Source organism: Podarcis liolepis, assembly GCF_965112155.1.
Source record: "Podarcis liolepis genome assembly, chromosome: 9".
NCBI classification, from domain to species: Eukaryota; Metazoa; Chordata; class Lepidosauria; order Squamata; family Lacertidae; genus Podarcis; species Podarcis liolepis.
In genome coordinates this window covers 44040655-44067919 of record NC_139564.1, presented here as the reverse complement: position 1 = coordinate 44067919, position 27265 = coordinate 44040655, and the positions used below count along the sequence as shown (strand labels likewise).

General features: G+C 40.8%; 1 protein-coding gene and 2 long non-coding RNA genes across 29 annotated transcripts in view; all 3 read right to left on the bottom strand.

The window, feature by feature from the left end:
• The window catches only part of LOC310714743 (uncharacterized protein), a 108642-nt gene that overhangs the window by 40468 nt on the left and 40909 nt on the right, over window positions 1–27265 (bottom strand). For 14 of the 27 annotated variants that reach the window (XR_014529998.1, XR_014530005.1, XR_014530006.1 and 11 more), the window contains one exon: window positions 25891–25946. Coding sequence is in view for 10 of the 27 variants with exons in the window: in XM_083520353.1 (XP_083376479.1) it covers window positions 25891–25946 (56 nt within the window). In the remaining 17 variants the exon portion in view is untranslated. Of the gene's footprint in view, window positions 1–7218; window positions 7455–7573; window positions 9674–9838; window positions 10091–25890; window positions 25947–27265 lie in introns of those variants that run through there. The other 13 variants (XR_014529999.1, XR_014530002.1, XR_014530003.1 and 10 more) reach the window with 4 other exon arrangements.
• LOC310686199 lies at window positions 796–1457 on the bottom strand. The gene is made up of 2 exons (XR_014515761.1): window positions 1185–1457; window positions 796–1021 (listed from the first exon to the last, which is right to left on the bottom strand). It is a non-coding gene; the product is annotated as an uncharacterized lncRNA (long non-coding RNA).
• LOC310714755 lies at window positions 3992–6886 on the bottom strand. Its single transcript, XR_014530028.1, has 2 exons — window positions 4350–6886; window positions 3992–4225 (listed from the first exon to the last, which is right to left on the bottom strand). It is a non-coding gene; the product is annotated as an uncharacterized lncRNA (long non-coding RNA).

Here is a 27265-nt window from a genome sequence, read left to right as displayed (position 1 = left end):
GCCAATGGCAGTTGGTTATCCTAGTAACGTCTCAGTGTTCTGAGATTCACCCAAAAGGAATGTTCATATTCCTTAGAGACTGTTAGGGGAATCAAGCAATGGAGAAAAGGTGCTGTTTTATAGTGAACAGTCAATACTGAAAAGAAAGTTCATCCCAAAATCCTCTGATACTTGTCACATTCACTTACCATATTTTTCACCCTATAGGACGCACTTTTCCCCCTCCAAAAATGAAGGGGAAATGTGTGTGCGTCCTATGGGGTGAATGCAGGCTTTCGCTGAAGCCTGGAGAGCGAGAGGGGTTGGTGCGCACCGACCTCTCTCGCTCTCCAGGCTTCGCGGACCTCTCCGCAAGCAGCGGGAGCCAGCGCTGGGCTCCCACGGCTTGCAGAGAGCTGCCTGTTTGGGGGCTGGGGGCGGGGGAAGCTCGGGCTTCCCCCGCCCCAGCCCTGCGCTTGGGGGGAAATAATTTTTTTCCCTCCCCCCCCCAAAAAAAACCAAGGTGCACCTTATGGGACGGTGCATCCTACAGGGCGGAAATTATGGTATTTATTTATTGTCCAGATAGTCCCAGATAAGTTGCAGTGTAAAATACTGGTATATGGTGCAGTTGCAGTATACTGTCATATGGTAGATATATTTATGTGAGCAAAACATACAAGAGAACATGAGCATTTTTATTGGATGTGAAGTGATAACTGAATGTTGACCTATTAGTGTGAATGTCAAAAACCAACAGTTGTGTAAAGTTGTGTAAATATCTTTCCTACAGTTGAATGAGACATGAAACAGGAATTAAATGCTAGCATTTATTGACAGGCGGCCTTGCTCAAATGTTTTTCTGTTCCTTGATTCCTGGGAAGACATCCTGGGTCTCTTGATGGAAAATTTGCTTCAATTTCATGTTTGGTGGAAGTTTTAGAAAGGTCAGCTTTTCAGATCAAGAACAGAGAAGACCATGAAGAGGGAATTTAGTCGTGTCTCCTCTTCCTCTGCCTCTTGAGACCATGGGACCTGTGACCTGGAAAAGGAGACAGAAAACACCATCAATACTTAATACACTTAATAACCTGAATGCTCCTTCAGAAGTAAATCACATTTTTATGAGTGGAGGCTGCCACCTGCCACATTTGTTACAAAACTGTAGCGCCCCTCTAGTTTAAGTGATGCACAAAAGTCTTCACCTCTCTTTGTTTTCCCAGGCTGTCTCCTTTTTCCTCCAGATCCACCTCCATGACGTCTCTTTTGTGGCTTTCTGCGGTGGCAACGGGTCATGCTCCTGATTGGTCTGAATTTTGCCATGTCTGTTACTGTGCTTCCCCTTTGAGCTCTTAGCAACTGGAGCACCACCCGCCTTGATGGGCCTTTCAGAGGTTGTGAACTGTAGTGGCACCGCTTGGCTTTCCACACCCCTCCCCTGGAAACTAGGGACCAAGTCTAACAAAGGCTGATGATGTATCAGGTTAACTCAGTTGTGATGAAATACAATGGGTGAACCCTTATATGGAGATCTGTATTCTGTCCACATGATTGACCATATAAGGGAAATTACAGTAGCACTATCATTGACTTAAGAGTCATTAACTCAGTAGATTTCACAAAAACCTCTAGGAAAAATCCTAAATGTTATATTAAAACCCACAAAGATTTGAAATCCTCATATTGCCCCTTCCTTACGTTTTTGTCTGCCACCAGGAAAATCATAGAAAGAACAAATAACTTATTTTAATAGCTGACATAAAATAGGGAATTTTCCACCTGTATTTTGGAGTTTTGAAAGGATATTAATACAAAAGGTAGTTGAAACATTTATAGGTGGGAAAACTCCACATTTTTCTATTTAAGGTGAATTTATGTGAATTGTATACTAAGGTGGTGATGTAAAAATAATGTTGAGATTTTGTTTAAAATGCCATCCCATGGGTGACAGAATACAGCACAAATTTTATATGAAAACTACGTGTGAAACCATGGAGTAAAATTTATCTGTCTTTTATGTGCCAGTATTAGAAAAAGGGGGGTCCATTGATTGCCAGATTCCCCCTGAAGAGAGAGTCTGCCCATGCGGGCATATGTGCCTGAAGATTTACCCAACTATTTACTTGTTTGCCCAATTTATGAGGACTTATGAACAGCCTTGTCCAAATATTTAAATCTCTCGGGTGACAGATCAATGGGGTACCTGAATATTTTTTTATTAGGGGACAGGTCACCTTAGCATTTCTGAAAAGGTAGCTTGTTTCGCCCTTGTGTCATTAGTTATTAAATCTCCAAAAATATTCCAAAACATTTATTGTCCTATACACTTTCTTTCCCAACACAAAATTTCTTCTTGACTTTCCTGACGTTTTTCCTTTAGAGTTGCACCTAGAAAGAGGTTTGTGGGAATGACAAGTTAATTTATTCAGGGGAGCAAATATTTATTTCACCCAATACCCAGTTTTAATTGTATTTTGTTTTATGTGTGTCTTGCTTTGTAATGGCTTTTGCTACACAAAACAGCAGAAAAATTCATACAATGTCTTATCCCAATGCAGTGGGGGTTCAGCTAAAATATTATGCTTGGAGTATCTTGTTAGAAAGCAGGATAAAAATGTTTTAACACAGTAAGAAATTGGAGTTACAGTTTTATGAAAACACAGTGTAGCCAGATACCAGATATATTTACCAATTTTAATTCATATTGTACCAAAACTCCAGAAACCTCAGTAAAGTGAATTTCTTTATCTAAGAGGGCTTACTAATGTGAATTGTCTCTCATATTTAAAAGAATTTACAAACCACATTTTTAAAAATAAAAAATAAAAATGTCTACAGCATTAAAACAATGTCATTAAAACAAAATTACAACACAAAAACCAGTAAAACAGTGGCCTAGAAGCATATACAGTGGTACCTTAAAAAGTACTTAATTCGTTCCGGAGGTCCATACTTAACCTGAAACTGTTCTTAACCTGAAGCACCACTTTAGCTAATGGGGCCTCTCACTGCTGCCGCGCCGCTGGAGAATGATTTCTGTTCTCATCCTGAAGCAAAGTTCTTAACCTGAAGCACTATTTCTGGTTTAGCGGAGTCTGTAACCTGAAGCGTATGTAACCTGAAGCGTATGTAACCCGAGGTACTACTGTAAAAGAATTTAGGGGAACTTGGAGAAATGAAGACTGTCTGATCTTATGGGTCAGGGAAAGCGTGGGTAAAAACATGTCTTTACAATATGTCTGAAGCAACTGATGGACAAGATGGTCCCCCAAATAATATGAGCCCATTTGTTCTAGTGCCAGCCAGGTTTTGTGCTTTCATTTCCCACCGTCACCACCACCTTAAAATACACCAGTGACATAATCCAAAGACAATGATGAAAATAAAACTGAACTTTCTTTTTCGGTGAGATTTCCATGTTCTTCTGGCTGTTCATTAGCAATGTGTCCTTTCTCCGAGATTGTGATTTCCTTTTTCTATCTTGCTGCCTCTTCCTTCAATAACTTGAAATCACTCCATTTCAGAATGCAGGATACAAATGGAACCTCTCTATGCCATAGCTCAGCCCTACCAGTCAACAGTGCACAGACTCAGCTATTCAGCTGCAAATGAAACACTTTAAGTGTGTTGTAAAATACAATATACAAATGTGACACTAGGTTGTGACAGTGAGCTATGGCAAATTCAATGTTTTTTTAAGCTTTTTAAAAAACGCATTTTTACAGTGTTCTTTTATATTAAAGTATTAAAGATGCTGATCCTATGTGTGTCCAATCAGTAGTCGCATTCCACAGTGTTCAGTGGAAACTTACTCCCAAGTAGGTGTAGAACTGTGGCTTTAGGATACAACCTTGTTTATTCAGTATTCGGGAGCATTGCAGACCTACTGCCCCACTGTACCTCTGTGCTGAAGATCACGTTTTAAAACAGGTAGAGCAACATCTCTTATTTTTGTTACCTTCCCTATTCCTTCCCACAGTGTGCCCTAATGAATGAAACAAAGAGGCAAATAAAATGTCCAATGTTTTATTGACAGGTGGTTTGTTCAAATTGTTTCAGCCTCCTTGATGGTGGGGAAGTCATCCTGGGTGTTTCTGAGAAGGTTTGTGTCTTTTTTGTTCTGTTTCGCAGGTGCTCCAGAGGCAAGCAGTGCGGGGAATCAGGGGATGCCAGAGACGATGAAGAGGGACTTTTATTTAGACCTTCTTGTGTCTCCTCCTCCTCCTCCTGTGACCTCCCTTTTTACCTAGACAAACACAGAAAATAAAAACACTGTCACTTCCTATGCCTCAGTTATGGTACAAAACAGCCATTACTACACAGCCATTTTATTACATATTTTTCCAAACGTGTACTTTACAGCTCCCTACCTTTCCCTTTCCTGCCACGTCGCCGTCCGCGTTTCTTTCCACCTTTACCACCATGTCGCCGGTGGCGGCGCCGGCGACTGAGGCTTCTGCTCCGGCTGCGTCTGAATCTTGCCATTTCAGATGGTGTCTTTTGTCTTTCAAGCTCTTTGCAGCTGGAGCACCACCTGCTCTTGATGGGCCTTTGAGAGCTTAAGGCTTGAGCTGGCCATCGCTGGCTTTTTTATAGCCAGAAGACAATGGCCAATGACACGTTACCCAACTGTGATGTAATACAATGGATGACCTTTGCATGCAGCCAGCCAATAACCAGGTTTGTATATATGGCCAATTTATCCAGCAAGGGAGTTTCAGCATCCACTCACCTGTTCTTGATCCCATATTCCTTGATCCCCAAAAGGATCTGCATGCCTTATTACATGCTACTTTCTAGTGATGAAAGAGAAATTCAATGCTGTTCTCATTTGAAAGTGGACTTATCAAACACACACTTCACAATGTGTGACCAAAGCACAAGCATATATGATCACTTCTCCAAATTTTGCACTGCAGATCTTCAGCCAAAAAACTCCGTACAGAAATCCATATACTAATTGAAAATAACATGTAAAACCGAATTATACTAAGGGACATTGCAAAAAAGTGTCCATTAAAGAAAGTGCATATATGTGTGTATATTAGGAGACATTTTCTCTAAAATGCTGGTGAATTTTTATGAGTGTGGATTAAGAAAAAAATCACAAACTGATGTGGACATGTGGAGAACTGAACTTAGAACTGGAAAAATAAGAAATGGAGAGGAACCAACATTGATAGATTAATTCATCCTTATTTTCTACAGTTGCCCACTGAAGCCTCTGCATACACCCAAATTATGTTCACTGTTTTCATTTAAATTATGTTTTCATTTAAAAGTATGAGATGTCTTGACCAATCATCAAAAAGCATGCAGTGATTGATGAATATATGTTGCGAGCAGAAGACCTCTCTGTGATCTGACCATTTGTGTAGAAAGAAAACTTTGCCAACACAAAAAATAAATGTTCATAAACTTTACTTGTGGAACTCAGTTTAAACGTTACCATACCTGTTACATTTTGTATTTCCATCTACATTGCTCTAATACAGTTTTACATGTGAGTACTTTAGGACTAACATGGAACAGACTTGTAGGCTCAGAAATGTTTTTATTCATATATATTCTGGGTTGTCTTCTTATGGCTAGTTAAGGCAACCCTCCAATCCATGTTTTGGAGGATTAAAAAATGAGCCAAGGCAATCTCTTGGGGGAAGGACCTCAGCTCAATTGTAGATCACACAATTTGCAACCAAATTATCTAATCCCTAGAATATCAAGGTAGAACTGGGAACAACCCTGTCTGGAGCCTTGGAGAGGTGTTTATTTAATGTAGAGATGCTATTCGGCTCTAACTCCCAACAGCTCCAGCTAACATGACGAGTAGTCAGAGATGGGAGTTGTAGTCCAAAAATATATGTATGTTCCTCATCCTTGCCTTAATGCTTTACTTGCTAAGATATCTGTATCATGCAGTCTGCTGTAGGATAGTGGCTAAGAGCATCAATTTTCACTTTAACTGAAATAGGTAGTCTCAAACTCTATTCTTTCCTTTTCAGCAAACATAAGGAATAATCCATGGCATTGTAATACTGAAGCTTGAGATTTGAATCCCAGAATATTCACAAGACTTATGTTCTAGCCTGAAGGTTCAAACATTTTTAAGCTTCACTTGAGGTAGATTTTCCGTCAGCAAAGGAAATCCTACTGGCACCATGAGTATGTATTGGAGATAACTTGAAATGTGTTATCACTTACATAACAGCCACATATGAAAAGAATGTGGGGTGTCAAACCATGTTTGGCCATTTTTATTAGTCAAAGCTGATTTCTCAAAGTCGATGAATGTGTGGAATTGTTTGACTGATTGGGAAATGATTGCTTCCAAGATTATTTACATTTGGGATGTTGTTTTTTTAAAAAAATGTCTTAACTATACATGAATTAGTGAAGCTGCACTAATTAACACACCCTCTCCATTTTTAAGCCCATGGGTTGGTTCTGAATGCTATGTAATATTTGGTTAAGCTTAATAATGAAAAACCAGGAATGAGACTATGCCTCCATTTATCTGATATTTTAAAGGTAATAATCACAAGCTGTTGTGGTATTATCTTGGGTCACTTTGCCCCATCATACCACACTAACCCATCCAAAACCTCAGCTTGTTCCATTTGTTCCCAGCGTCTTTTCGGTTAGGCACTACCAAGGATCCTTAGCTCATTATCTTTTGTAAAATTGGAGCCTTTGTCATCTGAGTAGCACATGTTCTCTAAATGAATAGAGCTAAGAACATTAATTCATACCACTAAAACCCATGCAAACTTTGAAAGGTTTGTAAGGGTCCTATCTATTAATAAATTTGAGAATTTATTGAAATCAAATGACTTCGCAACTCCCTTCTATTGTGCAGAATCTGGCACGGATCACTTTGTTTGCCAAAATTATTCACATTGCCCATCACCTTTGGGCTTGGCTTGTTGCTTCAGTTTTCTGTACACCTTATACCTTGAATGTGTGCTGAGGGGTTAAGTAACTGATGTTGATAATGCTTTTGAGTTATTTCCAACTGCTTTTATATTTGTAAATAAGAAAACGACAAGATAAACCTCCCACCCTCTTTCTCATTTATACCACTGGAATTTGAAATGTGTACTGGGAGCTTTCAGATCACCCAGGATGGAAAAACCTGAGTTGCCCACTGCTGTTTTCTAAGAATATTACTGTAACATCAACATGTATAATTTTGCTTTCCTGCGCACAACTTTCCCCACAAAAAGCATGGACTCAAAAAAATGAAATGTCAGCATTTATTGACAGGTGGCAAGTTTCAAATTGTTTCAGGCTCCCTGGTTCTTGGACATTCTTCCGTTTTTTTGGTTTTTGTTTCAAGGGGTGGTTTCGTTTGACTTTGTTTTTCACTGGAGGCTTTGCTGAGGTGAATGACCCGGAATCAAGGGCAGAGGACACAGGAAAGGGAGTCATTTAGTGTCTTCTTCCTCTCCCTCTTCTGCGACGACCTTTCCCCCTTCCTGGAAATAAACATAACAAGCACCAGTTATTTAATGTAACCCATTAGACCTGTGGTATATAGTGATAATGTTAAATGTCCTAAATGGGTATGGTGTAGGGTTTTGGGATTTTTTCTTACCTCTCCTCCTCCCACGTCGCCTTCCCCGCCTCCTTCCAGATCCACTCGCTTGGCTGGCCTTTCGCCTCCTTCGGCGAGTTAGGCTCCGGCTCCGGCTGCGTCTGAATCTGGCCATTCTGATGGTGATCTTGTCCTTCCAAGCTCTTGGCAGCTGGAGCACCACCTGTCCTTGATGGGCTTTTCAGAGCTGGTGATTTGCTGGGGGCGTCTCTGCCCATTTATTAAGCCAAGCGCAGCACCTCACAAAGGCTTGTGATGTCATGCCCTCCTTTGTGATGAAACGCAGTGTGTGACCCTTACTGCCGTGTAACAGTATACTCATCTCAAGGCAGGGCAAAAGAAAGGGCAGGCAGGCAAGCAGGGTTGCACCTCAAACATTTACATACGCATGGGTTTCAAATATGTGCCCCAATTTAAAGCCATTTCCCAAATAATGTAAGAAATGAAATAAAACCAGACAGAAATAATAATAGCACCGACAGTAAAAAAAATAACTGAGAAACGGGGGGCAGAGGGGAAGTTGGCTAAAAACTTTAAATAGGCCCGGGCAAATCAAAAGGTCTTATAACTTGTTGCATAAAACTGAGTAACAGATGAACCTCAGGGCGGTTGGGGGTGGTGGTCACAACAGGAGCACTACCACCATGCAAATATATGGTAAAAGGTTAATAAATGTGTCCCCAGATGCATGTTTGGGTGAAAGGTTTGAAAACAGAGAAATGAAAACAATCTTTAATGACAAATCTAAAATATTGTACCCTCACCCATTTTATTTTTTTTAAAAAAAACATGTTTGTGGACACCAGTTTAGGGGGTGATGTTTATTTCCCATCTTTCAAATACTGTACTTTATTTGGTAATATGGATGGGAGAGAAAATTTAATGCAAGACTCATTACTTTGTACTTCCCAAAATGATACATTAACCAGCTCTTCTTAAGCATTTGTGCTTCTCTAGATGCAATTTCTCAACCAAAAAATGTCTACCCAAATTTTCATGCAGGAGTAGTGTGTGCATTACAATGCATGTATTCGGGAAAGTAACATATAAAATTCATCTTATTAGGGTGAAACACTGCAGAAATGTGTGCATCAATAAATGTGTCCCAAAAGCAACCAATAAATAACTTGAATAAGTTAATAAATAGCAGGACAAGGCATGGAAATAGGATCTGCAGGGTCCACATCACAACAATCAGTATTCGAACTACACTTTCGGATTTTAGAGGCTTGTGTAGGGCAGGGTTGAGACACTTAGGGGAGCAGCAGTGGCTCTGGGGAATAGATTTTAAGAGGCAACTCATAGTAGGGGGGCACATTTGACTTGGACTGCAGGCAATATTTTAAAAAGATAAGCACTGGTCCTAGTTCTGGTCACTTCTCCTCAAACTTAGTGATGTTTTTTTTTGGGGGGGGGAAATCTGGGCATCCAGATGGGTGAGCTGTTGGACCTCCAACTTTTTGTTTGACATAGTTGTCCTACATGGAAGGGCTTCCATTCCACCCCCTTTCTGTCCATCACACCGGTGTTTATCCCTTGAATCACGTCCAATGTGATTTATATGAGCATCAATCAAAACATGTGCAGGTCTTTAAACTGTACTCTTTCTTATGAGGTCAGGAAATAATTGCATATGTTTCACCTCCCGTTTTGCCTCCAAAGTGATGCATATGGGGAATGTAAATTTGTGATCGTCTAATCTTGCTTGCTTAGACGGCTTGCACAATTTGATTACTCTGCTTTTCCTTTTCAGCAAATCTCACCATCGTTTTTAATAGATCCATTAAAACAAAAACAAAAAAGTGGAATGAAACATCAGAGATCAAAGTGATGGAATATTTAGGATGACACCAAAGACAACGGTTTTTGTTAATGAGTTTACTGACAGGCCTAGCACTGCTCCTGTAATAGGAGCACTCCTGAATCCTGCGGTCGTTCCTTGGCTCATTGATGACTTATCTGATGGGTTTCCATGTTATGGGAGATGTCACTGTGATTCACCAATGCAGAAGATGGAATTTCTAAGCAATGGAAAGGGAATCACTGGAAATCATTTTCTTCCTTTCCAGTAATAGTATACTGCACAGACGCGGACATACCCTGCAACATAAAAACAAAATCCAATGATTAAACATTAAAGTATGGTTCTTTGAAATATACTGCACAACAATCAAATTAAATTGGTGTTGGATACTATTCAAAAGATTGGCAAGTTTAAGATCCCCACCTAATGGATTGTAATTGTGTGTCAAAGTTGAAATTTACCTTTCCTTTTTTTAATTGGCATTTCTGCACCTGACTTGCATCTCCTGCTCCTCCCTCCGGTAGAACCCCTACGAGTGATCCTCCTGCTGGCATATGTACTATCTCTTCGTCTTGACATTGTCTTTGATGTTTCAAGGATCCAGGAACAGAGACATTATCCTTTGCTCCTCTGTGCCCCAACTGTCTACTCAGATGTTACGCGAGTTTCTGAAGCATTGCACCTGATCTGCCCCTTTTTAAAACTCTGTAGCTATGTCACACACGGTTGTTACAGCAGCCCTTTGTTTACTGAAATATGACATATATATGACCATATATAGTGACTGAAGGGTATTGGTGGAAAGAAATAGAAGTAGCAGGGCTTTTCTTCAGCTGGAATTCACCGGAACTCAGTTCTGGCACCTCTCAGGTGGGTGGCATTGCCATTGTAAGAACAAGGGAGGCATTAATGGTGAGTTCTGGCACCTCTTTTCTGAGAAAAATAGCACTGAGAAGCAGTGGCCCTAACATGTAGTGTTTTCAAGAAAACAGTACTTTCCTAAACTTTGCTTAGACTGTTCAGAGTGCACTGATTGTGAGATAAGACAAAGAGAATTTCAAAATGACATAAAGGATTGCTAATATTTTGCAACAGCCTCTCTCATTCATGACATTTTTTTCTACCTTACTTGATCTTCTTTCAACATGTTCATGCACTTGGATTTTCAAATGAAAATAACAGTCAAAGAAATGTGGACGTTTCAGTAGGGTTAGAAGTTGTCCTCTTGTCCTCGACATTCCGTCTGTTACTCATAATGGCATTATTTCAGCGGCTGAAAGCCTAAACCCATTATGCAATTATTCAATTGCTTTCAGATGGGGACTGAGAGGTGGGAACTGACTACAGTGCAAGGGAGGCCTAGACCAAACTCTCCTACTTTTCAGTTTAACTCCTGTAAAAATCACAGTGGGATTTCTTATTCGTGGAAAGCAAAGTTTAAATTTCAAAAGGGGGAAGGGAGAAGATATAAAATCATGGGTGCCAGAACTCATTTTGTTTGTTTGTTTGCTTGCTTGCTTGCTTGATTTCATTAATTGTTTGCCATAAAAGTGATATTACTTAGACACACCTAAATCACATGAGAGATGCTCACCACAGCGAACATTTTACATGTGTCCAATTGGTCACGTAAGGTGTCTAAGGTGTCTGAAAAGGGGCAGGAGGCGAATTGGGTGGGCTTATGCACATTCCACCGATGTACGCAGGGGTCAGGAATGGAACCCCTATGCAAAATAGTCACCGATGTTACAAAGATATATCCCTTCTGGGAAGGTTATTGTGTTTGCATGCATTACACACACACACACACACACACACACACACACACACGTGTACATAAACCCACACCTGCCAGTGCCTTCTTGGTATGCAAACAGTTTATTATTTATTATTTATTTGTATACCACCCTTCTTCTGAAGATCACCGGGCTTTTCACAACATTAAAATACCAAATGAAAACACAATGCATAACTTGCATCTTTACATAGACTGTAAGAAGACCAAAATGTTCACATTTTAATGTATCTGCCTGGAGAGAATGTAGTTCTCAATATATAATTTACTTGTCAACATTTATATACCTCAGGATTGTAAAATCCCTCTAAGTGGTTTACACTTTAACAAATATGCAATTTCATAAAGATCAAGTTCCCACTGTACAGCTGGCAGGCCCTAGAAAGAAGCTTCTTAGATGCAGTGCCTTTTTGTATATGGCTGCATTCAGAAAAGACTTTATTCTGTTTACCCAACATTTCCTTACTTGATAATTTCCACATTTCATGTGATCTTTCACACAGCATAAAACTAATGGAATGTAGCAGATGTTTAGCACTAATTCCAGGCTAATTGTTTCCAAAAAACCCCCATTCTTTTGCAACCTTTTTAAACCAGAAAATAAAGGGAGTTTTGTGATGCAATTTTCCATGATAAAATTTGTGGCGGTCTTCCAGCATATAGTTCTTTCATGCCATTTAAAAGTTAATGTGACATTTTTCAATTTAAAAAGCCACAGATCCATAATGCAACAGGTAATACAGTGTTAAAGGAACATTAAGATCAAGGATAGAAGCACTAGCATTATATTCAGGAAAACAGTTTCATAGTACAATTGGGGAGAGCAATAATGTGAAAAAATGACTTGGGAAAGGCAAAGCTTGGCCATTTATGAGATCATGATTTCTATGCTTGTCAAAATGAGGAAGCGTGCTTCCCTCTTCACCTTATTCAGCTACCGTCAGTTACCATTCATCGCTGACCCTTCCCCTCTCCCTGCCCCCCAGTAGTGGATGTCTGAGGCCTGTCATTGCATGCAGGGAGAGTGGAACTCCCAGAAGGCGGGGGTTATTTCTGTCACATAAGGATTTGCAGATTTTTAGAACAATTTAGGCTTTAACTTCTGCGTGATGACTCATTACATCTGGGAGATTGCACAGTTGGTCAGATTTGTCTCAATGAGTTAGATTTTCTGAGCTCCCCCCGCAAACACACACACACACACACATTTGGGTCTAGGAGAAGCAGTACTGACAGCAGTGGGGTTGCCACCTTTCCCTAAATTTAGTATTAGAAAAGCTCCATGTCTGGAGGCCGAGTTGCCTTTCCACTGGTGTCTTGGCATTGAATACAAATGACTGGGGAATTCTCAAACAGCTACCCCCGGAAACAGGAGAGCCAATGCAGGCTGAAACCTCATCAGCTAATTTAGAATGGTGGGGTTTTGGGGGAGAGGGGAGAGACTGACAAGCTGTAGCTCTTCTGCAGGAAGATGCACGAGCCACATCCTCTTTTTCACCTGGCTACCTAGCTAACCCCTAGCAAAGGAAGGTGCTGCTGGATCAAACAAAAAACTAATGCTTTCGAGATACTTCTGTTAAGAAGGTTGACTTGGTGTGTGGTTGGGGGCATCACTTAGGCTTCTTCTTCTTCTTAAGACCACAGGACAAGGCAAACCGTGATGTCATTCTCTGTCCTGCCTTACAAACTATTCTGAATGTTGGAGGAGCAGGGCTAGTTCAGCTGCAGTTTAGCCCATGAACTCAGAGATGAGCAGGAAGGTCGATTCTTTATTCAGAAAGACAAAACACAACAGAGAACTCCAGGGGCAGGACTAGCCTGGTGTGGCAGTTGCCAGAACTGAGGATCTGAGCCTCCCACTTCCTCTCAAGGTTCCTCCCCAGGTAGCTGTCTTCTCAACCATCTCAAACTGCTTTGAGGAGGGGCTCTCTGTGCCTTTTGTTCTGCTACAGGTAACACGCTCCTCATTCTTGGGGACAAAGGAGGAAGGGAGAAGGAAACAATGGAACTGGCAGGTGGCTGGGAATCTCACAGCCTCAATCTCCTACTCCTCCTCAGCTGCCTCAGTCTCACTTAAATCTGTTGCTTGCTCAGCCTCCAACCCATCCGCACCCCCTTCATCCTCTGACCTTTCTCCAGCATCCCACCACCATTCTCCTGGCTCTGGGGCTTCCCACTCTGAGGCTTCCCTGGGGGGGGGGGTCCCCGCTGTAGCCTCCCACCATTCCTCCTCATCTAGCCAGTCCCTGCCATAGAGAAAGAGACAGCTGTCTCTCCTTCTCTTCAATATTCCAAGTAACTACAAGAAGATTTCAATCCATATGCACCCCTCCATGTGAAAGCCAAGATCCTCACATGTCTCCTCCAGATTGATTTTATTTCATAAAATTGCACAGGGGGGAAGGACTTCAAAACAGTTTACAAAAAAAGCTAAAATCATTTTAAAAATCACTAAAACAATTACAGCCGTAATTTAAAGCATGCATAAGGTTGAAACTGCAATAGATTAGACTAAAACAGATTAAAACTCATACAAATTTTCTAAACATCTGAGTAAGGTAAAGGTAAAGGGACCCCTGACCATTAGGTCCAGTCGTGACCGACTCTGAGGTTGCGGCGCTCATCTCCCTTTATTGACCGAGGGAGCCAGCGTACAGCTTCCGGGTCATATGGCCAGCATGACTCAGCCGCTTCTGGCGAACCAGAGCAGCACACGGAAATGCTGTTTACCTTCCTGCTGGGGGTAAACACTTGCACTTTGACATGCTTTTGAATTGCTAGGTGGGCAGGAACAGGGACCAAGCAACGGGAGCTCACCCCATCGCAGGGATTCAAACTGCTGACCTTCTGATCAGCAAGTCCTATGCTCTGTGATTTAACCCACAGCCCCACCCGCGTCCCTCAAACATCTGAGTAGGCTTGTCTAATTAAGAATGTCCTTGCCTGATATCAATAGGCAAGGAGGTTTGGCGGTGCCGCACTAAATGGTTGAGCTTTTACAGATGCGGTTTGGGTACTATGTGCCCATTCCACCAATTAAAGCAGTTGAATGGGCACATATGGGGTAAGGCCAGTGCTTATTTTCTTCTGGGGGTACTAAAAGGCACGTAGTACCAGCACCTGTTTTTATAGTCCAGAAGAAAAGTACTGGGTAAGGCAATCCCATAGGTAAACTGCTCCCATGTTGTTAAGGGCTTTACATACTAAAAGCAAACAAACGTTGAACCAGTAGCAGACTGGCCACCAGTGCAGACCTCTGAACACCAAAGCCACTTAAAGCAAGACTGGGGAACCTGCAGCCCTTCTGACACTGGGGCCTAAAACTCCCATCAGCCTCAGCTACGTTGTCCAATGGTCAGGTATGATGGAAGCTGTAGCCAAGCAACATCTGGAGGGACACAGGTTTCCCACCCCCGATTTGCAACTTTGAAGGCCAATACCAGAACATTTAAATCAAGCCTGGAAACAAAATAGGCAGCCTATAAAGATAATACTACTAATAATTTTATTATTTATACTAATTATTTATACTTTATTTATATTTATTATTTATACTTTTATTATTTATATATATTTATATGGGGTAGCCCCAGCCACTGTGGGCAGCTCACAACAAAATATTAAAAACACAACTTCCCTACACGGTGCTGGGTTCTGGGTCTGCTGGGACTGTGTCTGCCCTGCCTGAATCACCACACCCTACATAGTCACACAGTAGGGGGGGGGTCCTGATGCAGAGAAGCTGTTCTACAATGTTCTATACCTGATCATGCAGGTTTCTTAACTATGTGGGGATCCTACATAGAGCAGGCTCCCTGTTTCAGACCCCCCCCCCCAACCTCCAATCTGTGGGTGGCAAGGCTGGTGAATGCCACCCCACTTCTCCCCTTCATACAGTTAGCATCCTGCGAGGGTGGCTTGTCCAATGTAGTCCTGATAAATAGACAGAAAATGGGACAAAGATCAAGGGTGTCTGTGCGTGTATGGGAAATTAATATATGGCTTCAGCAGCCAATCCTTTGTTGCAAGTCTCCAGCAAAAGATGATTGGCCAAGGCCCTACAGGGTTGGGTCCATTTGTTTGCTTTTTTAACTCTGACGTTTGACTACAATATGGCGTTAGTTAAATTATATTCCCTTCTTATATGAGTAATATTATATGTATAAGGATTAATGAAAGCACATCAAACACTCCTTGGTGTTTCTCCAGAAATATATACACAGGGAAGTGATATTATTGAGCATTAGATGGGATAATCTAATAGTTTAGGAAAGCTTCTGAATTTTTGTGCGGGTTGAGTCTCCTTTTTCCTCCTAAGTCTGAGTCAATAATATTAACTAAGAACAGATCCATAAATATTTACTATGGAACACAGAAACACATGTGAATTTCCTCAGAAAGCCCCATTCAGCAATCCGATGTTTATTTTATTCCGTTTGCTGCTGGTGCTCTGGGATCAATGCCAGGGTTACAAATGTTGTTGAATAAATCCCAGAGTGACCTTCTCTCCTACATCTTAAGTCTTATTAGCATGCGTTCATTATGAAAATAAGATCCACCTTCTCCTCCTCCTCTATCCTTCTCCCCATAGAGCAATCCATTAGGAATGGCATCAAACAGGAAATAATCATAACCTCAACGTAAAAGAAAGAATGAATGGGAGGATGAATAGCATCAGGGGAGCATGATGGAATGGTGGGTGGAGGAACAGGTGGGGAGTGTCTGTTGAGAAGAACTCCCTTGGGCTGAGAATAGAGAAAGGAGGGTGTGCAGAACAGTGAGACCAGCAAGGGGAAAGACCTAGGGCGCGTACACGCTGCGTGATAATGTGCATTCAGTGCTGGATGCTGGCGCCTTTTGGAGGTGCTGTATACATGATGTCATCTCTGTCTTACACTATTTGTCTTTCTAAAGTGCATTCTGCTGGAACGGTTATAATCTGATCAGGTCCCAAAATGCACTTCTCGTGTACTTGCTGAATACATGTGTACACAAAGAGGGCTTTCTCAGCTCATCTCCTGTGGGGGCAGATCTACAGATGCTGCCACTGTCCCTTGCCATGTTTAACTTGTTTATGAATGAAATAGGCAAGACAGGAAGCACTAACTCAGCCCCCTCTGTATACCAGTATATAGCTTTTGTACATCAATACATAGACACACCAGTTTCCAGCCCTTCTCTTTCAAAAGACTGTGATGTGTGTGTGGAGAGAGAGAGAGAGAGAGAGAGAGAGAGAGAGAGAGAGAGAGAGAGAGAGAGTGTCTATGGCAAAAACACCGGTTTGAAAACATGCCCACAGACAACTTGAGTAGTAGCTGCTGCTTTAGATGAGGTTATTGCACAAAGGTGTGCAAATTGCAAGCCACTATGTACAGAAGAGCACTGTGAAAAAGTGACCTCTGTGTGCTTCAAAGGCTACATGTGTACACAGCTAAAGATAAAAAGCAAGTGGTTAGGACAGCTGATGAAAGCAAGGGGTGAAGAGATGAAAACAGCATGGCTCCCATCCCAGAAGGAAGGCTATTCTGCCTCACTCCTTCTCCCATTACATGTAGACTGAGTAGTACCTTTGAACCAGGAACTGGGGAACTATCCTGACAGTTCTGAACTGGTCATTTAGATACACACTGAGTCATTAAAAACAAAAAGAGCTGCCCGAAAACAGAATGTACACCCTGCTCTCTGTTTTCCCTTCCAATCTGATTTGAAGAGTTTGGGTTTTGTTTTTTTCCTTTGAGAACATGGGATCTCCGGTGCTCTCATGGCCCCTTGGAGAGCTCATTATCCAATTTGCTATCATCACCCAGCAACAATTCACACCCTGAAGTTAGATTTAGTGGTTGCAATGCTTACTTCCAGCACAGTTCAAATGAACCAGGTCAAAGGAACACAACACTGGTAATTCAAGCACAGATGTTTAACAGAGACAAGTTCAGATCTCAGCTTGCCAGGACAGCAGTGTTTAGGCATGCAAAAGACTCCAAGCTGTGTCCAAGGCATCTACAGAACAAATTGGGCTTTGACAAGTTGTTGTAGGCTATGATACGAAGGGTTGTTTCACAGACATTCAATACATTGAATATTGTACCCAAACCACTTAATATATGAAACTCCTGTCTGCTGGCCACATTCTGCTCTATCTGGGTGTTCATAAGCCTTATTTCTGTCCCAATTTTTGGCGGGGCCGTGTAACATTCATAATTCAACATAGAATTTTTAAAAACATAGATGGGCAGGCCATGCTAGTTTTTACAAAGGACAGTCTTAAGTCACCAAACTTTTAGGAGTCTTTGACTATAGAAATGACTATAGAGGAGTGGTGGTCATTTCCCCCAAACCATGACTTTGTGGATTCCAAGTACCACTCACCCGATGTCATTGTGTTGTTAAATGATTGACAGGAGGGTGGTCCCATCCACCTTTGAAACCACACTACTCTCTGGTGGCTAGCGGAAGATACGGCAACAGTTCACCACAAAGTGCTCATACAGGGATTTGTTTTGAGTGACTATTACAGCTCACCTGATGCACGGGTGCTGCCTTTGGCTAGAGCTAGCTGAAGTATTCCATGAAGTGCTTATCTAATACAGCAAAAGGGATGGACAAAATGATAGCTCTTTTTTGATTCTCAAAGCCAATTAGTGTTTTAGATTCAGGTGGGTAGCCGTGTTGGTCTGACGCAGTCGAAATATAGATTTATTTATTTTTTAATTATTGGTATAAACTTTCGAAGTGTGCATGCACACGAAAGCTTATACCAAGAAGAAACTTAGTTGGTCTCTAAGGTGCTGCTGGACAATTTTTTTATTTTTTTATATATTCCAATTAGTGTTTGATATCTTAAGTTCAGAAATCGACTGTGACAACCTTCACCTCACACAAATAATCGTTGCCTCTGGGGCCATGTGCTGCAGAGACTATTTGAGTTAAGAGAAGGATTACATGCATTTCTTTTGAACTAAAAGCTTGAGTTGCAATTTAGCCCACACAGATTGGCTAGCAAAGTTAGCATACCTCACAAACATGTTTAGTAACTGGAATGAAATGACTTGAACTTAAGCGTACAAGCATACAAGACAAAAAGATATGTATACATAACACAGCTTTCATGGGGGGGGGGGGATGTCACAACTTTGGCAGATAAGGCATTAGGCTGGAGCCTTAGCTGACATTGTTAAAGGATTCCAGGAAGGGATGTCTCTGTCCGGTAGTCCTTGTGGGAGCTATGGGCCATAGAACCCTTCACAATGGTGGCTCCAGTGGGATTGTATCACAAGGGGAATGTCAGGGACGACCCCCAAACCCCGGGGTCAACCCCCACTTGCTTATCAACCAGCAATCGGGCTGCTTTATGATGGATACATACCCAATGCCTTCGCCAAAACCGTCTTACTGACACCTGTAATCAATAAAGCTGTGGCTGACTTTCAACCCAATTCAAAATGTCCCACGTTTTATTTCTATGGTTGGCCCCTCACCGTGCTGAGGGCCTCATGTGCCTGGGCATGCAGTCACAAAAAGGAATTGTGTTCATTATACCTTGTTGATGCGTTTCTAGAGGTAACTAGCTGTTTGATGTAGGCAAGACAGCAGAAGACAAGAGGCAGCACTCAAGGGCGAGTTACCTATCTAATATAATTGTATGTTATTGAGTGCGGCCTTCACTCTGTCTGCCTTTCTCTTCAAACACTTTCAGGCTAGTGACACTTTGCAAAACTTTTCATAAATCTCCGTAGTGCGTTGAAACTATAATTTGATGCAATCTAAAGCTCTGTTATTCACAGAACATGTCTCAACGTTTCCGTAACTAAATTTTTACCCGGAAAAAACAAACATTAACTTCTGACCTTTAACATTACTCAGGTTTTTCTTTCAAAAAAAAAAATATTGCAGGGGTTTGTAATCAAATATTTATTTTCCAATCCCAGTCTGATGTGTCAAGACTTTTCCTGCAAGACTTAGTTGCATATGACTCACTCTTCCAGTGTCTGAGACAAACTCTGAATACAGACTCCTTAGCTTTCTGTTTCCTTCTGTACTACAAATTAGGGAGTATGTTGCAGAAGAAAACAACCCAAGATGAATAACACTAGTTTTGCAACACTGCAACTCTAACGTATTCATAGACCTTTGTCCGTAAGTGTTACTAGCTTGAAATGCTAGTATTGTAGTAGTTTCCAATCGCTGCTCTTTATTGGGCAAAGGAGGCGGCAGGGGGAGGTGGGTGAGAGGCAGAGGGCTATATTTTGCAAGTGGCCTCTGAGGGAGACATACCACCTGGATTGTTTTTAATGGGTCCAAAGCAATCTTATTTATCCAATTACACAGTGCTGTTCTTTTTAGAAAAAGAGGTGCCGGAACTCACCATGAACACCTCCCTTGTTCTCTTATAATGGCAATGGAGCCCACCTGAGAGGTGCAGGAACTGAGTTCTGGTGAGTTCTGGCTCAAAAAAGTCCTGCAATTACAGCAGGCTGTATCAGAAGGAGGGAGGGAGGGAGGGAGGGAGGGATGTGGCGGTACCAGTAGCTTTGATCAAAACCACACTCCTTCCTCCATCAACTTTCACGTGGGATCAGTCACTGTATCAGGCTGTAGCACAGGATAAAAGGGATGCAGGGCCACTCTCTCAGCACACCTGTGAGATCAGCAATGTGGGTGACTTTTTATTGTCCAACTTAGTTGGTCATTAGAATGATTTGCACTTAAGAACTTGTACCTTGCTTATTTCCTCCTCCCTCCCAATCCATTCTCCTTTGGTGTCATGTATTTTTATATTGTAAGCAGGGAGTGTCTCTTCCTTTTTTAAATGATTTGTGGGCTGGGCTGGTCACCTTTTTTTTTTTACTGAAGAACTGGATAATTTTCTTTTTGAACAAATAATGAGTAAATATTCATTAGCCAGAGGATTCCCTTCACTGTACTGTAGTCTCATTTTCTTCCCTATTTCTATCTGAGTCCCCCTCTTAATCGTTTCTCTTTTCTTTTCTACATTTTCCCAGGCCCCAGGCACTTTTGAAGCAATTTCATTGTCTTTCTCAGGTTAGGAGGACTGGGGACTGGTCATATGTGGCTTGCCCAGTTCTCATTCCCCCTCCTCTGTCAAACTGCACTCTCCCTTGTTTCTTCCTTCCTCTTCCAGGACAGAAGTCATGACCATCCCATGCTCCTTAACCCATTTCCGCCCTTATTATCTCCTCACTGCAACAGCTCCCATAGGCGTGGACCACTGCATTGTCCAATATTTTCACCCTTCCTACTGACTCACAACCCTGCCCTGCTGTGATTTGTCAGTGTTTTTGTGTGTGTGTATGAGCAAGCTGTTCAGAGATGGGGGGGAAGTAAAAGAGCATATAAATCCAAATGCTAGCTTATTGTGTGCTCAGCTCACAAAAGCAGAGGTAAACTAATGACTGTTCAAATAAAAGGATATTAATGACTGTCAAATTAGGGAGACATTACAAATTCACAATATACACACATAGTTAAGTGCAAGTGCTATTCAAAGAACAATGCCATGATGTAGCTATAATAGTCTAGAAAATATTAAAATGAATTTACAGGAGGGGGAAGGAAGATGTGGAGGGGGAGAGGAGAGAAACTGCTGAAATGTAATATTGGCACTAAGATTCCTTCAGATTACAGACAATTCTTGGCAACTGAATGTGTCCCTTTCCCTACAGCATGTTTTGTGGTGTATACCGTATTAAATTAACATGCCATATTACATTGTGGGTAGATGCAAAATTTGTAATATGTATCCACTAATACTGCAATGTATGAATGATCCGAAGCTATGAAACCCAAGGATCACTTCAAGGCCAATGTATGCATTGCTTGTGCCTTGAAAATGTCGTATAGAATCATAGAAATGTAGAATTCTATGTAGAAACATTGTGTACACGGATATCCGGAGGGCCACAGGTTCCCTGTCCTTGGCTTAGCATAATACTTCACACAGAAAGTATTATATCCCATAGGTAGCTGGTTTGCCACTGTGAGAACAGGATGCTGGACGAGATGGCCTGATCCAACAGAGCTTCTTATACTCTTATTCATAGTCCCTTACCAGTTGCCACCAACTGGAGTATTGTTAGGGAGTTGTTGCCCTTGGTCCTGGATAACCTGCCCTTTCCCACTAGAGATATTGGAGAAAAACACCAAAGATGAAAACAGAGGTACATTACATTCACTTATTTATCCCATATTTGGAATTGAAATCAATCTAGTGAGTATGATCAGTACTGGCTGTTGCTGTTGATTATAGCAACTACTTAGTAAGTGTGATATATATTTTTAAAAAGATGGCCCAATGGGCTCACCCACCACCAGGAAGTTATTTCATAGGGGCATTTCCACATTGAGTTTCTTGTGTTTACCAGCTCTTGGGTTCGCCTTTTGTGTGAATAAGCCCTGAAGTGAATGACTCATACAAATGTTTGAAATGGTATACTTTCTAAACAGTGTTTTCACCACCTCAAGACCAAGAAGAAAAGTAGTTTAATATATTAATTCAAACTGGTTGATTAAAAAAATGACTGCTTTCCTCTAAATGTTGTTGTAAGAGACGGACCATTCATTTGCCTACACCTCGCTTTAAGCCTGCACCTTCCTTGATAAAACAAAGTGTTATCTGATGGTTTTGCTAGATAAGCTGATGCCCTGAGGATATGGTGTCAAAATGGCATAGCGCTGCACTTACTGCCGTTATTGAAATAACATTAGTTTTATTATTTGTTGCTGGAGTCAGTGTGCTAGCATCTCATATGTACTTTAGCAACCTGCCAACTAATAATTATCCTATAAAGTCTGATGGTTAGCTTTTAGTAAAAGTTAATGATAGAGAAATTATATAGCAACCTAAGAAAAAGTGTAGATTGTCAACAAAAGTTATCAGCATAACAGAAGTCACTTGCTTCAGAGAACCTAAATTTTCTGGTAGACCAGACCACTGTATCTTACTCATGGTTTATTGACAATGGTCAAACAAGCCACAAGGAAAGGCTGATGAGATGCCGCATATAATTGGAAATCTGCCTTTTTTTGTTTAAGTTAATGACAAGCCCCACTGAGTTCAATAGAATTACTACCAGGTACAGTTGCTGTATAGGACTGCAGCTGGAATGTATTATTTCTATTATACTTTGTGTCTCCCATCCCATCTCATCCAAAGCACTGTTTCTTAGGCTATTTTAGCATAACTATTTCAGAAGGATCAGTTGTTATTTAACATTCCAAAAAGAGTAAAATGATATTCTGCATCTATCTCTTTTCTTAAAATGCTACACAGAAAATACACTCTTTCTCTCCCCCCCCCCAAAAAAAACCAATTTAACTTTTCTTTGAGAGGAAAAATTGAAGAAAGTACAAAACAAATATCAGGAATACTTTTTTCAGTAGTTAAAAAGATTGCTCCTCCATTATCCCCCCTTTTTTAAACAAATCCTATAATGTATTATTAAGTACTGAGATATATTGCTGATGGCATGCCTTGCATTAATAGCATTACTGGAAAAGGTTCTACAATTTTCTTCAGGATAATTTATCCAACACTGGGCCAAATGGAAAGCTTTTCAATAGCTGTCGGCATCATTAGCTTGTGCCTTTTGAGGCACAATCAAGGGCACTGGATGCATATTGATCTGGTGTTATTCTAAGAATGGACGGAAAGTTAGAAATGCATGTGAAGAAACAATTCAAAGATGCCCTTTATTCTGCAAACAAATAGAGCTTTGGTGTTGAGCACCTCATCAGCATCTCTTTTTTAAACAGTTTCACGGTTGACATTTCTGACAGGAGAAGAAACCAGAGTTTTGCCACAATTCTAATGATATCCATTCTGTTTTCTATATTGTGGTCTCTAGCTCACTAGAGATGCTATGAACTACTTCAAATACTCTTTAATAAATGAGGAGCAATGCTACATCCATGCCAAAACACATACCTCATACTAAAGTCACTGTATCCTACTTGCATGCAAAACCAACACATCAGTGGAGAGAGCAAGAATGAGCACATGACTCCCATAGTCCTCCACAAACTGGTTACCAACCCTCTCTGAAGCAGGGAATCTCCTGTTCTTGTGGAGGTGCCCCCACTTCAAAAGTTCACTCTCCAACTCATGGAGGGTGATGGAGACAGTGACAAGGACACACAGTTAGCATGCTCATCTCCGATCTCATGCCAGTTTTATACGGGAGTAGAATGAGCTGGATTGGGGTTGTGGTGGCCCATGGAGTCTGCACAAATATGTTACGTTGGGGGTGAACAGTGGAGAGGATGACATAGAAACTTTGGCTCAGGTGGTTCAACTCAGCATATGTGGAAAATTTGCAACTTAAACAATATGCAAGTATGCAACGCAACGCAGAATCAGACAAATCCAGAGTAAATATTTTAACTGCCAAATTACCTCAATATTTGTTATTTAAAGTTAAAAGCACAATTTAGAACTGCCTTGAAAATTGCCAACTGCCTATGAGTGCAGACTTTTGCGGGGGGGAGAGAGAGAGAGGAAGAACTATTGATGCTGATACAAGTTTGAGAACAAAATGCATTGTATTCACTAGTTGAGCACATGGTTTCGGTTAAAAAATATGGTAAAAGAAACTGTACAAAAGAAATTGAATTCAGTATTACAAAAGAGGGCATTTCTGAGGTTTATGGTTGATGGCATTGTGCCTGGAACCATTAAAACCTGGTATCCTTGAACTTCAGAAATGGTCAGGGTCAACTGTATTATATACATTTTTTGCTGAAAATGTGATGGCATTTGTTTATCTAAAATGCATCAAAGTGTCTTTGTGTTTCTTGCTATTTTTCTGAACTGGAATGTGCAAGTAAGGTCACTCTGACGCATATATGCTGTCACACTGGCTGCGTCAAGACTGGCTACAGATCAAATGTTCATTGCCTTGGACAATTCCATTGTGCAATGTGTTTTGCAATATTCTGTTGCTCTCAAAATTGACAACAAATAAATTAACAGGCTCTTCTGTGAAATGTCTTTGTTGGTTCCATGAAAATCTGAAATTTTAGGAATCATTTTATACTTGGCAGGAGTATATTCTCTAATCAACTAAGACATTTAAAACTTCCCCTAAATTAGGTTGTATAACTGAAACTTAAGATTTAAATGAAAAATAAAGATAACAACAATGTTGGCTGTCACAGAGCAATGCATTAAACATCTGGGAAATCATAAGGAAAAGGTTAACTGATTGAATGACCACACATAGTACTAAGCCAAATAGTGGCTTAGCATGAACTAGCAAACACACAAGTTCCTGGACAGAAGATTTTTTTCTATTAAATTTGAAGCATTTATAAACTCCTTAATATTTTTGAAATATCTAAGTAGTGTACAATACAATTAAACCAAAGGCAACATTAAACAATAAAATAGTAATACAAAAGCATATAAAGTGAACCTAAAAGTACACATGTAAGTGAACAAAGTGTACAAAAATGCATTATATAATAGGAAAATGTTGGCAGAAATGTGTATATTTATCAACAATGTATATGCTAGGAGAAATTCTCATTAAAATGCTAGCAAATTCTGATGAGTTTTTTAAAAAATTAAAATAAAATTGCAAACTGCTACGGAAATGTAGAAACCTGAATTTAAGAGTGAAACAATGAGGAATGGAGAGAAACCATACTTTACAAACTAGTCTATCCCTAATCTGGAGCAAGATAAGCCACCAGCCTGGGTTTGGATGTAGTGCTAAGTCAAATAATGGCTTAGCCCTGAACAGTGTGGCAGCTGCAATTATCACGGCAGGAACCCACATATTTGATTATGTGCACTAATCCCTGGTTAAACTCAGCATTACCTGTGAGGTGGGTCAATGCCCAGGATAGAAAAGATGGAATGGGTTGCTAGGAATGTGGAGCACTTTTATCGGATAATACAAAGAGATCATTCCGAGATAAAAAGGCAATTTTCCTAGACTGAGATACCTTGACCAATGTTAAAGGTAAGGTGGAAGTGAGAATTTGGGCCTTTATGTGAGTTTAAAACTATGGATTGCATCCAGACTTACAGAGCATCCTAACCATATTCCATTGACTTTTTAGGCCTTCCTACAAGGTAAGAGGGTTTAGGATGGCAGCCTTAGTCATACTCATAGGGGACCCACTGAAATCAACAGGACAAGTTCATAATGTGTGCTTATTTGCTGGCTATTTCTTTTGGGTGCACCCCACTCTTGCCAGGAACAGAGGGGCTCCTAAGGACCCAACAATAATGTGTCCATCTCTCATCAGCTGCCTTGAACATGCTGCTGCTCTTCCAAGCACTTTACTCATCATGGCCTGTTCCATCAGAGGACCTCCCATGTCTTATCATCAGCATTAAGTAGCTTGCCTTTCCTCAGGACCCCACCCAGGCTACTTCTAGCAAAGTCAAGAGTAGAGCGACACCCAGAGGCCTTGCGGGGTGGTGGTGGTAAGGTGTGTTAAATGGAAAGGTACAGGAGGGATTTTGGTTGTCCACAACCAGGTGGCCAGCCAAGTTGCATCATGTATGGAGGAAGCTGATGAGGGGTTTTCACAGGACCTTGTGGAAGCCATTCTGTATCCTACTGCTTGCAAGCACAGGGGGTTGGATTGCATCCTTGAACTTTAGCTAGAAGGTTATAAATAATGATACGAAACAGAAGTAGAGTAGCAAAGGATCAAGAGAGACAAGAGACATGGGGGGGGAATACATACCTTCTGTGAATAATGATCGTTTGGCTTGACTGCAGAGCCACTTTGCTTTCAGTCTTCTTCATCATTGTGAAAGAAAATTATTGTGACTGAGGGAAAATATACATTGCCATTATTTTTTAAAATAAATAAATAAAATGAAACATCTGGAAAGGATTTTTACTACTGCCATGCCAAGTCTGAAGCTTTTTGATTTGTTTTAATCAGAAAATGACACCTCTGGAGAATACGGACATGTTGAAAATGCTTAGCTCCTCGAGTCAAGCGATGCAACTGTGTCAGGAAGGGAAAGGGCAATCTCATTACTCGCACGCTGCAGAAAAGGTCAGAGAGGTCCAGCTGAGACTGACAGGTTCCGATATAGGGTGCCATCCATAACCTGCTGAAGTCAATAGCAAAACTCCCAGCTATTTTAATGGGACTTAAAGTATCCCCCCCCCCCCTTGTATATTTTAGGAAATCCATTTACGCGGTTTGGTCAGGGGGGTTTTCTTGCTTTCTTTATTTTTTGCAGCACACACTAACCAATAAACTAAATCCAAATTATCTGCTAGCCTAAAATGGAGCAGCTGCTTGTTTTATATTGATGTTCAACACCATGTCATATTATTGCATTTTACAACCAGGAAGTCATTTTCTAGCTAAACAGCTACATTTCTATGAAGTCTTTTTTTAAAAAAACAACCCAAAAACCCCCTAACATATGCACAGAAAGGCAAAACCTATGATGCTGTTAAATTTGGCACTTTTTTATTTTTGGAGGCTTCAATACAGAACAGATATCAATCAGTATAAAGAGGTTTTTTAATTTAGATTTTCCTTTTGTTTCAACTTATTAAGTTTGTAAGTTGCTGTCAATCTTTTAACTGGCATAATTCAGCATTTAATTCAAATGAAGAATTGGGGAGAATTGGAATCCTTTTGAATGGCTCTTCTCATAAGTTTGCCAGTTGCCATGGTGATTATATTAATAATCTCTGTATAATTGTATGACTATCTGTGGGATAAGCATCAGCACAGAGGCGGCAGTGACACAGCAGAGATAGCTGCCAGTGGTGATCAAATACCACCAGGGGATCATTTTTTTTTAACAAATCTGGTAATAAGGGAAAAAGGAATATGAAAGAAGGAATGAGGAAGCATGGAATATAATATGGAACAATGGACTGTGCAATGCACAGGAAAGATAAAAGAATTAACAGGAATAATGAAGGCTAATAAAAAAAATGGTCTATAAGGGGACAAGTAAAAGTTCTAGTGGAAGAATAGGAGAGGCATTGCCTGAAAACAGAAATATGGGTAAACACAGAGCAGATCTGAAGATGAAAAGAGTGAACATGTAATTACAAGAAAGGGAGGTGCCTTGAGATAGATCAGT